The sequence below is a fragment of the Pristis pectinata genome, chromosome 28 (assembly GCF_009764475.1).
Source record: "Pristis pectinata isolate sPriPec2 chromosome 28, sPriPec2.1.pri, whole genome shotgun sequence".
Taxonomy (NCBI): domain Eukaryota; kingdom Metazoa; phylum Chordata; class Chondrichthyes; order Rhinopristiformes; family Pristidae; genus Pristis; species Pristis pectinata.
In genome coordinates, this window is record NC_067432.1 from 473,662 (window position 1) to 492,014 (window position 18,353).

Consider the following 18,353-nt stretch of genomic DNA (forward strand, 5'->3'; position numbering starts at 1 on the left):
TTGTGAGCACCTTCTCCTACCACCGCCTCAGTGTTTTACATTTCAACCAACTTGTGGGTGAAAAAAGTTCTTCCTCAAATCTCTCCATATCACCACCCCTTACCTTAAACCTATGCCCTCTGGCTATGAGCATCTCTGCAAAGGGGAAAATGTTTCTCACTACCCTCCTCACAGCCAAAGCGTTCCATCACAGGCAACTTCCTGTGAATCATGTTTGCACCCTGTCCAGTGCAATCACATTTTCCCAATAGTGTGGTGACCAGAACTGCACACATCATGCCAGCTGAGGCCCAACTAATGTTTTAAAGTTGCACCATAACCTCCCTGGTCTTATATCCTTAAACGGCCACAGTCCTTCTGACATACCCACAGTGCTGTTGAGTCAGAGATTCTGGGATTGAGACGCAGCGAGCAACAAAGAAACATTGATACATCTCTCAATCAAGATGGTGTGGATCAAAGGGAACCACTTGTTGCTCTTGTCTTGGTGGTGGGTTTCAGGTTTGGGAGGTGCTGCTGCAGCAGTCTAGGTTAGTAACTGCAGTGCATTTTGTAATTAGCACAAACTTGCAGTCACTGTGTGCCAGTGGCAGGGTGAACATTTAGGAAGATGGATCAGGCTGTCAAACAAGCAAATGGCTTTGCCCTGGAATGTCTGACATTTCAAGTGCCAGTGAAGGTACAAACATCCAGGCAAGTAGAGAGTATTCCACCATGCTCAATGGCGGGAGAGTTCTCACAGGATATACATCCTTTGTGGCTACAATCAATTATTGTAAATCTTTTCTACATTCTCCCAAGCATTCATATCTTTCCTAATGCCCAAAACCAGGGACAATACTCCTGTTGTAGCTGAACCACAGTTTTATAAAGTTTCATCATGACTTTGCTCTTATATTCTACACCTCTATTTACAGAGCCAAGTGCCCAAATGTTTCCATAACCACTTTCACAACCTATTCCAAAGAAACAAACTGCTGGAGGAACTCAGCAGGTCAGGCAGCACCTGTGAAAGCAGAGATGGTCGACATTGAGTTGAGACACTGCATCAGGACAGTGTAAAGAAGCAATAACCAGTATAAAGAGGTGAGAGGGACGGATGACACAGGGAGCCAGCAGGCAATAGCTGGAATCAGGCTAGGAGGATGACTGGCAGATGGAGGAGGGGTGGAGGTAGAGGAAGAGCTGGAAGATAAGTAGAGGCTGCAGATGCTAGAATCTGATGAGGAAGTGATGTGGAACCAGATAGATGCATGTTAGTGAATTGGATTCAAAACTGACTGGGTGATAGGAGGCAGAGGGTACTGGTGAATGGGTGTTTCTCTGAATGGCAGCCTGTAACAAGTGGTGTGCCGCAGGGGTGGGTGCTGAAACACACACAACTTGAATGAGATTGTAGGGACTATGATTAGTAAGTTTGTAGGCAACACGAGAATGGAGTTGTGGATAACGAAGGTGATTCTCCAAGAACACGGGCATATATCAGCTGAAAAGTTGGGTGCAGTGGTGGCAGAGAGAATTTAATCCAGGCAAGTGTGAGGTGATGTACTTAGGGAGATCAAATTCTGGTAGGACAAATGGAGTAAATGGCTGGGACCTTCAGAGGGTTGATGTACAGAGACACTTTGGGCTGCAAGTGCATAGCACACAGATGGAAAGGGTTGTGAAAAAGGCATTTGGTATGCTTGTCTTCATAGGGCTATTGAGTATAAGAGTTGGGATGGTCATGTTACGGTTGTACAAAACATTGGTTACACTGCACTTGGAATATTGTGTAAAGTCATCACCACACTACTGGAGAGCTGTAGATGTGGTAGCAATAGTGGGAGCACAGAAGAGACTCACTAGGATGTTGCTCTAATGGAGGCTGTAGGTTTAAGGAGAAATTGGACAGGCTGGGTTTATTCTCACTAGAACATAGGAGGCTGAGGGGTGACCTTATGGCGGTTTACAAAATGATGAGGGGCACAAATAGGATAGATAGTCAGAAACGTTATTCCCCCAGGGCAAGGGAGTCTGGAATTAGAGGACACAGGTTAAGGTGAGAGGGGAAAATTTAAAGGAAATCTAGAGCAGGCAGTGAATATCTGCAACAAGCTGCCAAAGGTCAGAGTAGAGGCAGATACAATTACATTTAAAAGGCATTTGGACAGGTACATGGACGTGAAAGGCGTAGAGGGATATGAGCTTAAGGCAGTAGAAAGGATTTAGCTAAAATTGGCAGCACGGTCGGCATGGATGAGATGGGCCAAGAGAGCTGTTCTGTGCTGTACATTCTGATTCTACCTGTACTTGTTGTTTGTTCATGGCCTTGCCTACTGCCATCTTAGAAAGTTGAGGTTCTCTGTTCCTTCCCAGATAATCCTCCTGCAATTTGAACTGTCACAGTTCAGGAATCACCATGAATTAGTAAGGATGTTCTCCTCCAAAGAGACTTTGAAAACATCATTGAAGCATCTTTTCTGTTCATTTGCAAAACTCATACCCTGACTGAGCTCAGAGCAGAGGGCAGGCAAGTAGAAAACATAGTCTAGTCAATACAGCCCCCAAGAGTGATCCAAGCCCCAAGGCTGGGGACAGTGGCCTGGGACAGGATGACACTGCTTCATCTATACTGCGAACAGATGTGTAGGTCTCAATGGAAACTACATCATGGTCTCTCTCCACTGATGTAGGTAGTTCATGTCTCCAAAACACAGAAGGGCAGAGATCACAGCTGCTCAGTGGATCATGAATTTAGTGATGGCCCTGATGTCATGGTAGGGTCATACAGCATGGAAGTCAGCCATTCGGCCCATTGTATCTGTGCCAACCAGTGGGCATCCATTCCTATTAATCCCATCTTGGTCTTCCAGCACTTTCCTTCAGACAGCTCCAGGAGGCAGTGGTAAACTTTGTCATCCATGCCCACCTTCATAGAAAGATGGTTCCAAATATATGGAAAATGATCCATATTTTCCAGGGTATTACAAATACCAATGAAAAAACAGTGACAATTCTCCAGTCCTTACTCAGTTTGGAAGATTATGGGCAATTTCCATCTTGACTCTCGGTAACTGATTATGCACTCCATCTAACTAACTGATTTATCCACTTTGCACAGCTAGTCTTTTAGTATTTTCTCTTCACATCCTATACCTCAACTTTCTTCACCAAGACTCCAGGAGCATCAACCACCTTCATAAAAGATCCAAGGTAATGTACATTTAGCTCCTCGCCTGTAGCCTCTGCCTCTAACAGTCGATTCTCATTTTTGTTCACACATCTCCTTTATTCTTTTACTGTTTGTATGGCTGGAAGGATTTTGAATTCCTTTTTACTGCCAGTATTTTCTCATTGCACCTTTTTTTAAAAAAAACTTCCCCTTTGAACTTTCCATTAGCCCAGCTCTCAATAGATTACTCATAACCCAGATGTACTTGATTTGCTGTACAATCACCAACAATCACTGGGCAGTCAGACAGATAGTTTCAGTTAAACACACCGCCATTGTTTGAACATGGCCAAAGAGCCCAGAGACATAGGTGCCTTTCCATGCCTGGGGTCGCTAGACAACCACACTTACCTTTCCTTTTTTAATATAGGAGTTGATCGTGTCTGGAAGATCAGCTTTATTTTTATCACTCTTGGGCATTTGCGTTAGCTCCTTTCCTATTAGTTCCTCTCTCTGGTAACCCATCATTCCTTCAAATGTAGGGTTCACATACTGCAGAACACAAGTAACAATGGATAACTGGACTTTCTAGATCTAAGAGGCAGTCTAAAATATTTACATTTAGTAACCACTGGTTAGGTCTCCATTTGTAAAGAGTTGAATTTTCCTCAGTGACATGACTCTAGGTTTATGGTTCAAATTCTATAATGCTGGTTACTTCAAGTGATGTAGTTAATAGTCTGAGGAAGTGTCCCTAACCCAATCATTAACTGGACGTCTTTCTACAGATGCTGCTTGACTGGCTGAGTTAGTCAGCTGTACAGCACACAAACGGGTCCCTTCACCACACCACTGTCCATGAATACCTTTCCATCATCTACACCTTTTACTCATATTAGGTCCACAAAAATTCTTCCAGCATTTTCAGTTGTGTCAATAGCACTAATCAACTGAGGGAATAAACTGAGAAGAATATTCTGGCTTCTTTTAGGAGCAAATATTAAAAATGGGGGGGGGGGGGGGGGGGGGGGGGAGGAGAGAGAAAGAGGTGGTTCAATAGCATGAGAAAATAAGGAAAAGGTTAAAAGGGAAGGAGAGCGCAGGACAGGTTAAAGTCTCCAAAATAAAAAAAAATTAGGGACGGTTGGGGGATCTAACTTTAGGCAACACGGGGATGACTTTGAGAAGGGAGGCAGTGAATATAGGACAGTGCAGAATGTGTGCAGTAGCTTACAGATTGAAACTGGCAGGTACAATGTCATAGGCATCACTGAGATGTGGCTGGAGGATAAGAGCTGGGAGCTAAACATCCAAAGATACACATCCTACTGAAGAGACAGGCAGGTGAGCAGAGGGGGAGGGTAAAAAATGAAAATCAAATCAATAGCAAGGACTGATATAGGATCAGAAGATGTAGAATGGAGGTAGAGTTGACAGAAGTTACGCACAGGCCCCCAAATAGTCAGGATGTGGGGTACAAATTACACCAGGAGATAGAAAAGGCATGTGAGAAAGACAATGTTACAGTGGTCATGAGGGACTTCACAGAGAGCGAGAAGCTGAAATCTGATGCAACTGTATTACAGTTAAGTTTTCCAGGTAGTCAGGGCCATGACTTGGCATGAGAAGCAGGACTCCCGGAGCAAGTGAGTGTCAGAACCCAGTCTTCTCCATGAATTTCCAGACCATACAAGCAGCACAGTTGTGAATTGTTAGATGATAATTGAATGGGAAATTAGCCCAATTGGCAACAACCAATAAAGAGGTAAGATCAAGCAGAGTGGCCATTGTTGGAGTGGACCAGTGTTAGTGGGTAGATGAGGCTTTAGCAAGTTTGTCTATTAGTGCCTGGGATCCAGTGTCAGTGGTTGTTCTTCCTGCCAGATGTGGGAGATCTGGGAGGCCTCAGGTCTCCCTGATAGCTACATCTGCACGAGGTGGATCCAGCTGCAGCTCCTTACAGACCATGTTAGGGAACCAGAGCTGCAGCTGGATGACCTTCAGCTCATACGGAAGAATGAGGAGGGGATAGATGAAAGCTACAGAGGTAGCCACACCCAAGTTGCAGGAGGCAGGTAGCTGGGTGACTGTCAGGAGAGGGGAAGGGAATAGGCAGACAGTGCAGAGTACTCTGCACCCCTGTGGTCATTCCCCTTAATAACAGGTGTACCACTGGATACTGTTGGGGGGGAGATGACCTACAACAGGAAAGCTGCAGTGGTCAGGTTGCTGGCACTGAGTCTGGCTCTGTGGCTCAGAAGGGTGGGGTGGGGTGGGGTGGGGTGGGGTGGGGTGGAAGAGAGCAATAGTGATAGGGGACTTTATAGTTAGGGAAGCAGACAGGAGATTCAGTGGATGTGAAAGAGACTCCTGGATGGTATGCTACCTCCCAGGTGCCAGAGTCAGGGGACATCTCAGATTGGGTCCACAGCATTCTAAAGGTTGAGGGTGAGCAGCCAGAAATCATGGTACACATTGGTACCAATGATGTAGGTAGGAAAAAGGATTAGGTACTGAAAAGTGAATATGGGGAACCAGGTAGGAAGCTGAAAAGCAGGACCTCAAGGGTAGTAATCTCTGGATTGCTGCCTGTGCCACATGCCAGTGACGGTAAGAGTAGGTTGATTTGGCTGATGAATGTGTGGCTGAGAAATTGCAGGGTTTCAGACTTGTGGATCATTGGGATCCCTTCTGGGGAAGATATGACCTGTACAAAAGGAACAGGTTACACCTGAGCTGGAGCGAGACCAATATCCTTGCAGGCAGGTTTGTAGAGCTATTGCGGAGGCTTTAAACTAGTTTGACAGGGGACCCAACTGATAGGTTAGAGGTTGGTGCATTTAATGTACAAGTAGCTTCAGTGTGTAGAAAGACTGAAGGATAGGTAGTTGAAAGGGCAAAATTGCAGCCAGTTGATGGGTTGAAATGTGTCTACTTCCATATTATTACTGAACTTTAGTCATTGGCCTTAGCACCCAGTGACATCTACAGAGTTGATTTTCACGTCACTCGAATGCTACCACCAGCATCGTAACTCATATTCTAATACATGGACACAGGAACATGATTGAAATGCAAAGGGAATGTATGCAGAGCATTGCCTGATTAGGTGTGAGGAGTAAGCCAATCATACAGCTAGGTTATGTTCAAAACCCCACCCTTTATCATGGCCTTGTTACATAGTCTGGGCTTTCCTTCACAAAGAAAAATCAAGGGTTAAGCCAATGTGTTTATATTGCACTTGAATCACTTGTACACTACTGGAGGTGCTTGGAAATTATTCTGAAGTGACTGCCATTACACTAGCAAAAGTAATGCCATTTTGTTAAATCTCAAGAGGAGATGACTGTCCAATTCAATGTAGATTTTGTTGTTGACAAAGGAACACTGCCAAGAACAAAGGAGGAAATCTTTACTGTGCCTCAAGATCCCAGGGATTCAGTGAGATAGTCAAACACATTATGGTGTCAATGTCTGATCCAAAGGATGCCACCCACAATAAGGCAACCCTCCTCTACAGCTGCACTGGATTAGCTGGCAGGAGAATTTCAGAGAACTTGCACTACAAATAAAACTACAAATTTCAATTCAGAGAAGAATGCTGCCAAATTGGGTAAGCTAATTTTCTGAAATGTTATTAACATGGAATCATCAAAACTCTTGATTTACACTTCAGACGAAAGGATGGGAAAGGCTTGAGCCCAAGTAAAACACTAATTATGAGAAAAAAATGTTAATGTTTTAGATCAATGGCCTTTCATCAGTCATTGACCTTAAATGTTAATTGCTTCTCCACAGATGCAGTCTGACATTTTTGCCAGCACTGTTTATATTTAACAGTACTGTTTTTAATCACCATTCTTGAAATTAGGTAGAAGTTAGAATTTTGTGTTTAAAGTCTAAAAACCAAGTGGTGCAAAATTGTCATTGAAAATATGCAGATATGTGCTGTTGCTACCAATTAGTAGGGCAAGGCGCCTCCAAATGCTCTGTCAGCAACTAACCTGAATAATATTATCTTCACTTGTAATTTCTATGCACTCCTGGCATTGCTCCAAAGCTGTGAAGATTGCACTAGATGCCCTGAGGGAGAGAAATAATTCTAATAACTTCACAGTATCAAGTAGATCTTTCATGCTTTGTGGAACTTCTGCAAGAAACAAGCGGCAACCAGTAAACAGATTTTCCAAATAAATATATTGTATATTAGGGGACACTTTATTGATCTTGCCGATGTCACAGATGCAAAGTACGTAAACTTTCAGGAGCAAGAATGTGCCTGATCACCCATTAAATTCAATTTGTCACTTGGTCAAGTAATTTTTTTTTCCAGACTATGCCACACAAATCGCTGTAATTGAGCTGACACTAACTGGAAGCGGTTTACCATTTATTCATCTGTTCGGCATATCCTGGAATAGCTCCTGCAGAGTGCCAAGCCCATTCTGGTAACATGCATCAGCTGTACAGACTGAATGGAACTTCTAAACAATAGCCAGGGGTCTGAAGGACAGCTGATGGATGGGGGAAGAAGAGGGAATGACGTGGTCTTTTGGTCACATACACTACATCATTTTTTGTTTAAAATGCATAATGGATTTTCATAGCATCGTCTGAATCATGAATTGTCTTTGATTAAAGTAATTGTTGCATTATTCCTGGGGCTGGTTCTCAACTAAAAGTTCCAGCACTGATAATGATAGATTTTTGTTGGACAAACATATTTTAGACCAATACAAGCAGATGAGTCAAGATAGTTCAACTGGCATCTACCTAAAGGGTAGAACAGGTTTGAGGCCTCTTTTGTTCCATGTTCCATTCAGAGGGCAGCTACTATTTCACAAAAATCAGTAGATTTGCAGCACTTGCAATCTGACAGTCTTCAACCTGAAACATCAACTCTCTTCCCACAGATGCAGCCTGACCTGCTGAGTATTTTCAGAATTTACAGCCACAGGAGACGAGTGGTTTTAAATGAATATTTCTCATCTGCATTTACTGTGGAGAAGGTCAAGGGAGCTGGGGGTTTCAGTAAGAGAGTGTGTCTTAGAACATCCACATTACGAAAGAGATGTTGGCAGTCTTAAGGTGCATAAAGATGGATAACTCCCTGGAGCCTGACCAAGTGTATCCTAGGACATTGTGAGAAGCTGGGGAAGAAATTGCTGGGGTCACAGTGGAGATATTTGTGAGGTACCAGAAGATAGCTAATGTTGTACTGTTATTTAAGAGCTGCAAGGACAAGCCAGGGAACTACAGGCTGGTGAGTGCAACATCAGTGGTGGGAAAGTTACTAGAGGGGCTTCTGAGAGACAGGATCTATCCTATTTGTAAAGGCAAGGACTGATTAGGGGTAGTCAGAATGGCTTCATGCATGGGAAATCATGTCTCATGAATTTGATCAAGTTTTGAAGAGGTGACCAAGAGGATTAATGAGGGCAAGGTGGTGGATGTTGTCTACACGGACTTTAGCAAGGCCTTTGACAAGGACTCGCATGTTAGGCTGGTCCTGAAGGTTAGATCACATGGGGCCTAGGGTGAGCTAGCCAATTGGATACAAAATTGGCTTGGTGGAAGGAATCAGAGGGTGGTAGTGGAAGGTTGTTTTTCCAGACTGGAGGCCTGTGACTCAGTGTGTGCCACAGAGTTCAGTGCTGGGTCCACTGTTGTTTGTCATCTATATTAAAGATTTACAGGAGAATGTAGTTGGCATGATTGGTATGTTTGCAGATGACACCAAAATTGGTGGTGTAGTGGACAGCAAAGAAGGTTATCTTAGCTTACAACAGGATCTAGATCAACAGGGAAAGTGGGCCAAGGAATGGCAGATGGAATTTAACTTGGTCAAGTGTTAAGTGTTGCTTTTGGGGAAGTTAAACCAGGGGAGAACTTGCACAGTAAATGACAGGGCCCTGGGAGTGTTATGGACCAGACCTACAGGTACAAGTACATGGTTCCCTGAAAATTGTGACACAGGTAGACAGGGTGATGAAGGCAGTATTTGGCACGCTTGCCTTCATCAGTCAGGACACCAAGTACAATAGTTGTGACATCATGTTACAAGTGTACAAGACATTGGCGAGTCCACTGAGTATTGTGTGCCGTTCTGGTCACCTAAATATATGAAGGATGACATTAAGCTGGAAAGGGAGCAGAAAAGAATCAAAGATGTTAACAGGACTGGAGGGCTTGAGTTATAAGGAGAGACTGGATAGGCTGGGACTTTTTTGCCTGGAGCATAGGAGGCTGAAGGGTGATCTGAAAGAGATATACAATACCGTGAGGGGCATAGATAGGGTGAATGGTCAGTCTTTTTCCCAGGGTAGGGGACTCTAAAACTAGAGGACAAAGAATTAAGCTGAGTGGGGAAGATTTAAAGCAGATCTGAGGGGCAACTTATTCCACACAAAGGGTGGTGGGTATGTGGAATGAACTGCCAGAAGTGGTAGAGACGGGAACAATTGCACATTTAAAAGACATTTCGACAGGTATATGGATAGGAAAGGTTTATAGGGATATGATCCAAATGTACGCAAAAGGGACTTGCTAGGGTAAGCAACTTGGTTGGCATGATTGAGTTGGGCTGAAAGGCCTGTTTCTGTGTTGCATAACTCTTAACTAATTCCTGTGACAATGTTTGAAAAACTGCACTGCCATCAACTTCCTTTCCCACTTGATCCCACTGCAGCCAAGCATGGCAGCCTCAGAGCATAGCATTTCACAAGATTGGAAAGGAGAAATACTGTGCTCTTAGGATGAACGCACATCAGCCAGCCCTAGGGCAGTTGTGATGTGATCCACCCAAATGTCATCTTTAGCACTGATGACCAATAGTAGACCAGAAGATCTAAATGTGACTGACTGGTGAGGATTGTGGAGATTTCCTCAGTAGAGAACAAAATACCACTGTGCACATTAGTACGATTCATGTGCAATTCAACCCCATCCATCAACACCGAAGCTCAAATGAAACATACTAGAGTACCTCAGTTTGAATCGTGCACGAACTTCTCCAAACTCCAACTGGACGAGCTCATTATAACAGGCAACGACACTGGGATTTTCAACATACCACTGAGAAGACAAATGTATTGAACAGTGAAACCATACAAGAAAACTTCAATATTTGAAATGGGCAGTTATCTACTCAAGTTTAATGCTATCCTGAGCACCATGAGCTCTATCCATAGCAATGAAGAAAGTTCAGCTAAGGGAAGATTAGAGAAAATAGGATAAACTTGAGCTCAAGCAGTCTGGAGGTAGTATAAAGCTTCAATATTATAATATATTGATTGGTTAAAACTGGGGAAGAATTATTTCTAATGGTGAACACCATAGTGAGTACAGGTAATAAATTTAAAGATCATGAAAACAAAGGCAGCAAATCAATACTGTTCTTATTTTCAGAGGGTTGTTAGGACATGAAATGCTGCCAGAAATTATGGGGTGGAACAGATTCCATAAACAGCTTTTGTAAGCAGATAAATATTTTAAAAACTGGAAAAAGGTTATTGGTCTGGATTTTGTAGTCAGCAGGAACACAATGTTACTCACTGCTGACCTTGTGTTTCCTGTAAAGATACAGCAGTCTGTGGCATGCACTTCTTGCACCAGTTGCTATTTGCTCAGAGGCATCCAGCAGCTGTGATGTCATCAAATTGGTTGAGCAGCCAATCACATTCTCACACAAAGTAAACAAGGAAAAATAAAGCACAATTTTAAATTCATTAAAATATTTTTCAAAAAATCTTAATCAAATGCGTATGTTCTAAAAACTGGAATTTCAAAAACTAAGAATGAAAATCCATTATATTTGAGGGAATTGTAATTAACAATATTTTTAAGAGAAAGTTGCTAATTATGACTTTATTTCACCACTTAAAAACTTAGTCTTCTTGCTGATAATTAGTGAACACCTTGTTCCAGGATGTTCATGGACAGTTTGCTTCATGATTCCCAGCAGAAACTGACTATTTAGAGTAACCAAGCACTCCCTTCTGACTGGTTCCATTCCTGCCATCTTCTCACCAAACACCTGCTCAGCAGAAAATAACTCAGTGCCAAATGCCCTTGCACTCATTATTTTGCCAAAGAAAGCTCCTATTGTCTCTCCCCCCCCCATAAAGGATTCTTCCCATTTCCTTTCCAATGGATGTCACAAATCCTTAATGCAAATTCCCAAATTAAGTGGATCAATTACTCAACCACTCAAAGCGTGCTCTGAGCAACAATCTACACAGCAAAATAGCTTCTGAGTAGTATGCCATCCCTCAGCTGCTGTAATTCTGATTATAATTCCAATGCAGCCAGGATTCCATGCTGATAGCCTCCTGGACTTGATCAATAATGACCTTGAGATCTCTCCCACCTAGTTCATGCTTCCCATTATGAATCAGTAATCACACACCAGTGCGAAATGGACCAGCACCACAGTCCCCACCGCTGGATTCACCACCACCATACCATTACGTTATTCCCCTCAGCCCAAGACCAAAGGACAGAAATAACCAGCAACCTACCCGTGTGAATCCTGCAGCAATCAACGGCATCACAGAGAATTCCTCCTGATCCCTTTGTCTGAAATACAGCGTCATTGTAGCATTAGAAGACTTGAAAATGTTAACAAAACAAAAAAAAATCAGCAAGTACGAAACTTAAAAATCTACTTAAAAACAAAAGGGCTTCTCAACCTACTAGGCCTCTAGTAAGCAACAACCTGCTTAACCAGCACTTCAGCCTGAATCAACACAGGCTCTTCGTGTTCCAAGGAAATTTCAAAGAATCAGTGTGCACAAGCTGCTTTGAGAAGTTAGGAAGGAGGGATGCCCTCCAAGACAATGGGGCTGAATGCTATTCAAAAAACTGCGGAGGGACTCGGTGCATCAAGCAGCATCATGGACATCCCAGCTTCTGTTGCCATCTCAACCCCAGCCTCCCCCACCTGGTTCCATCTGCCCATAACCCCTCCTCACCTGGATCCACATCACTCTCACCAGCTCCTGCCTCACTTCCCACACTGGCCATCTCCCCTTTATACTCCTAGTCCTGATTCAGGATCTTGACCCAAAACATCAACTATTCCTTTGCTTCCATGGATGCTGCTCGACTTCCAGCAGTTTGTGTTTTGTTCCAGATCTCAGCATCTGCAGCCTTGTCCCCCTGAACTGCTGTTCTATGAGCAGCATGGCACAAAGAATATGAAAATCCCACTGTTATAAGACAACTGAATGGTTCCCTAGTAGGATAAAATGGACTCTTGACCTCAATCTACCTCATTATGACCTTGCACCTTATTGTTTACCTGCACTCTCTCCGTAGCTGTGACACTTTACTCTGCAATCCGTATTGTTTTACCTTGTACTACTTCAATGCACTGTGTAATGAATTGACCTGTATGAACGGTATGCAAGACAAGTTCTTCATTGTACCTCAGTACATGTGACAATAATAAACCAATTCCAATATATAACAAAACACAAAATGCCAGAAACACTCAGTAGTTCAGGCAGCATCTGTGGAAAGAGAAACCAAGTTAATGTTTCAAGTCAGAGTGAACAGAGAAAATAAGTATTGAGGAAGGAATGGATTACCTTGGAGATAACCTAATATCACAGATGGATGACCTGGCCAGACCCGATACAAACAGTCATGTCCACAGGGGAAAACCCCAAGCTTCCTGTTCCCTCCCACTTGACTTCCCTAGCTCATCCCACACTGACCTTGTTCAAGCTTCCTGCACTGTTATAGGCCAACACACCAAGGAATAAAACTTAATTTTCCTTCTGGGCACGATGTAGCCTCCTGTATTCAATATCAAATTCTACTTCTGGCAACTTGCTTCTCATCTGTATCAGAACCAGTCATTTCTGTTGTGGGTTATCCATCTGTGCTACTGGATCAGTCTTTCCTCTCCCCATTGGCACTGCCTGACCCATTCTCCCTCTTTCCCACTTGTGACTGAGTGTTTCTGACACTGAAACATTAACTGTTTCTCTCCACAAACATTGCCCAACTTGCTGCGTTTTTCCAACATTTACTATTTTTATTCCCGAAGGCATAAGCTTCCAGACCTGGTCTGTGTCAGGAGTGACAGAACCAATGTGAAGTATAACCCTACTGGACATCTTCCTCACCAATCCACCTGTACCAGATGGATCGGTCCATGAAAGAATTGGCAGAAGTGACTGCTATGCACCCTCATGGAGAAAGTAGTCTTCTCACTAAGTAAGCCATCCAACATGTTGTGTGGCACCATAATGGAATAGACTCAGAGTGGGCAGCTCAAAGATATGACAACACTGGAGAGGGTGCAGAGGGGATTTACCAGGATGTTAACTGCGATGGAGCATTTCAGTGACAAGGAGAGGCTGAGTCCATTTTCCCTGGAGCAGAGGTGATTAAAAGGGGATATGATTGAATTATATAAAATTTACAGGAGTTATAGATAGGGTAGACTGCAGAAAGCTTTTCCCCCCATACCAGAGGTGCATAAAACTGAAGGACAGATTCAGGGTAATGGGCGAGAGATTTAGAGGGGACCTGAGGGGGACCTTTTTCACCCAGAGTGTGGCAAGTACCTGGAATGCATTGCCCAAGAGAGTGGTGGAAGCAGAGTCACCATGGACCATTAGCAGCAGCAGCAGAAATGTACCCCATCATAAATTATTACCTTTTTGTCCAGCATATCCTGCATTCTGTCATTACTATCAAGGGGATGAACCCTGGTTCTACAAGTGCAGAAGAGCATGCTGGGACACAAGGAGAAGCACTAAGCATACCTAAAGATGTGGTGCCAGCCTAGTGAAGCTGCAACACAGGATACATGCAAGCTGACTCCAAAAACAATTCACAATGGGCAGAGCCAAGCAATCTTTCAACCAATGGATCAGATTGAAGCACTACAGTCTAACCACATCAAGACGTGAATTCAGGTGGCCAAGAGAGAGAGTGCCAGAGACAAGGCTGAAGCATTCACAACCACCATTCAGGCAGAAGTGCAAGTGGATGATGCATCTCTGCTTCCTCCCAAGATTCATACCATCAAAGCTAATTTTAGCCAAATCAATTCACTCCACATGATAACAAGGAATGGCCAAGAGTACCAGATACAGCAAAAGGACCACACGGCATCTGTGGCATTAAACACCTGCATCTCCATCCAAGCTGATCCAGTACACCTACAACACTAGCACTAACCTGACAATGTTGAAAATTAGCCAGGTGTGTCTTGTTACAAAAATGCAGGACAATCCAATCCACCTAATTACCAGTCAATTTACTCTCAGTGATGGGAGGGGTCAACTGACAGTGCCATTAAATGGCCAATAACCTGCCCAGAGGCCCAGTTTGGATTCTACCAGGACCACCTGGTTCTAGACCTCACAGCCTAGGTCCAAATGTGGACCAAAGCACTGGATTCCAGAGGCAAGACAAGAGCCACTGCCTGTGTGTAGCATCAATGTGCTGTGATAAAACTGAAGTCAATGGGCAACATATCTCACCCAAAAGATGGTGGTTGTTGTAGAGGGTCAAATCACCCTAGGCCAGGACATCACTGCAGGAGTTTCACAGGACAGTGCCCTAGGTACAACTATTTTTTAGCTGTTTCAGTGACCTTCCTTCCATTATCAGATCCGAAGAGGGGACATTTGCTGATGATTACACAGTGTTCAATTCCATTTCCAACTCTTTTCAGGATCTGGGATTGGTTGACAAGGCCAGCGTTTATTGCCAACCCTAAAAGCCCTTGAAGATGACGGTGAGCTGCCTTTCTGAACCACTGCAGTGCTGGTGAAGGTACTGTCACAGTGCTGCTTAGTAGGAAGTTCCAAGATTTATACTCAGTGACGAAGAAGGGCCGGCAACACATTTCCAAATTAGGATGGAGGGGAAATTGTAGGTGATGGATTACCATGTACCCACTGGCCTGGGATAGAGGTCATGGGATTTGCAGGTGCTGTTGGAGCAGCCAAGGCAAGTAACTGCAGTGTATTTTGTAGATGCTACACACTGTAGCCACTGTGCTTCTGAGATAGAAAGAGGGAATGATTATTTAGCATGGTTAATGGGAAGCCAATCAAGTGATCTGCTTTGGCCTGGATGGTGACAAGTTGTTGGAGCTGTAGACATCCCAGCAAGCCATCATGCACCTTGGTGGTGTCAGGAGGTTTGTCACTCACCAGAGGATACCCAGCCTCTGACCTGCTCCTGTAGCCATGGTATTTATGTGGTTGGTCTATTTGAGTTTCTGGTCTGCAGCAATGAGAAACTGAGGTGGCTAGAGTCTGTCTTTTTGGAATTGTCATTATCTAGAAGTGAGGGAGGCAAGATCTAGAGGTGTCAGTGGGATCAGCAGCACATGCAAGGTTGGTGATGGGTGTTTTATAAAAGGAGTGCCAGGTAAATTGGGAGCTGTCATTTCAAGAGGGGGTCCTAAGTTGAAGTACTTAGATTTCAAAGTGCAGGCTTTGAGAAGGGTGAGAAGTGATAAAATATTTTATTCTTTTAATAGAAGGGCTAAGGGCAGTGCTGTAGATATGGTTTACATGAATTTCAGTAAGGCCTTTGACAAGGTTCCACATTGGGGACTGATCGAAAAGGTTAAGGCCCATGGGATCCAGGGCAAGTTGGCAAATTAGATCCAAAAAACTGAGTATGGTGGGTAGGGGGTTGTTGTAGTGATTGGATGGCTGCAATGTCATTCCACAGGGATTGATGCTAGGATCCTTATAATATACATGAATGATTTAGATTGGATGTAGGAGGCATTATAAGTTTGCAGATGACACAAAGATTGGTGGAGTTGTTGTTAGTGTGAAGAGTGGTCTTAGGCTACAGGGCAATGGTGAGTTGCTGAAATGGGCTTAGAAATGGCAGATGGAGTTTAACCTTGATAAATACGAGTTGATACATTTTGGGAGTACAAATAAGGCTAGGACATACACCATGAATGGTAGGATCCTAGGAAGTTTGAAGAGTAGAGGGACCTTGGTGTGCAAGTCCAAAGATCCTAGAAGGTGGCAACTCAGATAGATAAATTGGTTGAGAAAGCATATTATATACTGGCCTTCATTAGTTGGGACACTGAATACAAGAGCAGGGAGGTTATGCTCCCAACTTTATAAAATATTGGTCAGACCTCAGCTGGAGTATTGCTTGCAGTTCTAGTCACCACACTATAGGAAAGATATGACAGTGCTGGAGCGGGTGCAGAGGAGATTCACCAGGATGTTGCCTGAGATGGAGCATTTCAGTTATGAGGGGAGACTGGAAAGGCTAGGTCCGTCTTCCCTGGAGCAGAGGTGATCAAGGGACGGGATTGAATTGAAGTGTACAGTTTATGAGGGGTATAGATAGGTAGAGCTGCAGGAAACCTTTCCCCATATCAGACGAAGATAAAACTGGGAGGGGGGGGTGGGGGGGGAAGAGCGGGAGAGAGAGGAAAGAGGGGACCTTTTTCAACGAAGGTAATGGCGAGTACCTGAGAGTGGTGGAAGAGAAGTCCTGATAGCATCTAAGTGAATCGCCTAGGCTTGGAAGTTACTGGCCACGTGCTGCAAGGAGGGATTGATGCAGATGGGTCCCCACTGGTCGGAATGTACATGATGGGCGAGTGGTCTGTTTCCATGCTGTATGAATTTATGAAGACTATGGCATGAGAAATTAATTTTTAATAAGTTGGTGAAAGCAGATTTATCAACAACTTTCAAAACGGAACTGGATAAACAATAGATATTTAGCAAGTGTAGCATCTTCCACACACCAATTAGTAAAAGTAGTAAATAAGATTATGAGAGGTATGGTTTGGATAGTCAAAATCTTTTTCCCACAGAATTACCACAATAACAGGTTTATAGTGAGGTGGGAGATTTAAAGGGGATCTTTGGGGCAAGTTTTTTTTTAAGAAACTGTGGTTAATATCTGTAATGATCCGCCAGAGGTGGTGGCGGAATCAGATACAATTACTGTGTTTCAAAGGAATTTGGACAGACACAAATAGGCAAGGCATAGAATAATGTGGTCCTAATGTTGGCAAATGGGATTAGTGTAGATGGGTGAAGAGGTTGGCATGGACATGGTGGGCTGAAGGTTCATTTTTGTACTGTAGGACTATGCCTACGGCCAATGGAATACATTCTAAAACTTAATATTTTTAAAATAGTAGTAAAAGCAGCAGCAGCACAGGATTCCCACAATGGGTGGTATGATAATGCAAGGTCACACTGGGGTTGGTAATGTTGAATAAGGAATGAATATTAAATTGAGAAACCTGCTGTTCTTTGAAATAGTGTTCCAGGGTCCTCATGTCCACCTGGCATCACAAACCAAGCCTGAATTTAAATGCTTCATCCGAAAGAAGGCACCCCTGACAACGGAGCTCTCTGTGATGTACTGGAATGTCAGGCTACGATCTTGTGATCAAGTCTCTGGAGTAGGATTTAGACCCTCAAGTACCATAAACTGAGCCATTGTTGATAATGTTATGGGAAAAGTGCAAGGAAATGAACTAACTGGATAGTCCTTTCAAAGAGCTGACTCAGACAAAATGGGCTAAAAGATCATTTTTGTACCATTCTACCACATCAGGAGCAATGAACCCTGCCTCTTTCAGCTCCCATTCAAATCAAGTACTTACAGTTGTTTTGCGACAGCAACGATGACAGTGCCTTCTGATGACTTTGTAGCTCTGATGGATCTATAAATGATGCTACAATTAGTTACTTTACTATCAGATAGTCCATACATAAAGAGCAATCAATTATACCGAATCATGGGACAGAATATCCCATGATTGACTGAAGTAATATACTTGAACAGGTGCATGGATAGGAAAGGTTTAGAGGATATAGACCAAACACGGGCCAAAAGGACTAGCTTAGATGGGAATCTTGTTTGGTATAGACCAGTTGGGCTGAAGGGCCTGTTTCCGTGCTGTATGACTCTAATAACATGATGATTCAATTCTGGGTAAACAATAACCTGAAAAATTTTCATATTGAGCACCAGAACTGCTATTTGTACACACACACCCCCCACAAGGGCCTACCCACCTAAACCATAAACATTATGAAGAAATGAACTGTTGAATTATGCATTAGATGTGGGAGCATTTGCTGTGCTGTATTCCAGGACAGTGTAGCAGTTTAAGGAGTTCATACACCAGACCCAAAAGGAAAATTGCAAATTCAACTTCGAAGAT

The 18,353-nt window shown here is 43.5% G+C and overlaps 1 protein-coding gene across 2 annotated transcripts in view; it reads right to left on the minus strand.

Annotated features, from left to right (window-relative positions):
• Positions 1–18,353, minus strand: part of pde8a (phosphodiesterase 8A) — a 132,853-nt gene that overhangs the window by 51,800 nt on the left and 62,700 nt on the right. The window contains exons 4-8 of one of the 2 annotated variants that reach the window (XM_052040167.1): positions 17,790–17,849; positions 11,674–11,731; positions 10,140–10,228; positions 7,159–7,237; positions 3,566–3,706 (exon numbers count right to left, since the gene is read on the minus strand). In XM_052040167.1, the coding sequence (XP_051896127.1) occupies positions 3,566–3,706; positions 7,159–7,237; positions 10,140–10,228; positions 11,674–11,731; positions 17,790–17,849 (427 nt within the window). Of the gene's footprint in view, positions 1–3,565; positions 3,707–7,158; positions 7,238–10,139; positions 10,229–10,715; positions 10,833–11,673; positions 11,732–17,789; positions 17,850–18,353 lie in introns of those variants that run through there. The other variant, XM_052040168.1, reaches the window with a different exon arrangement.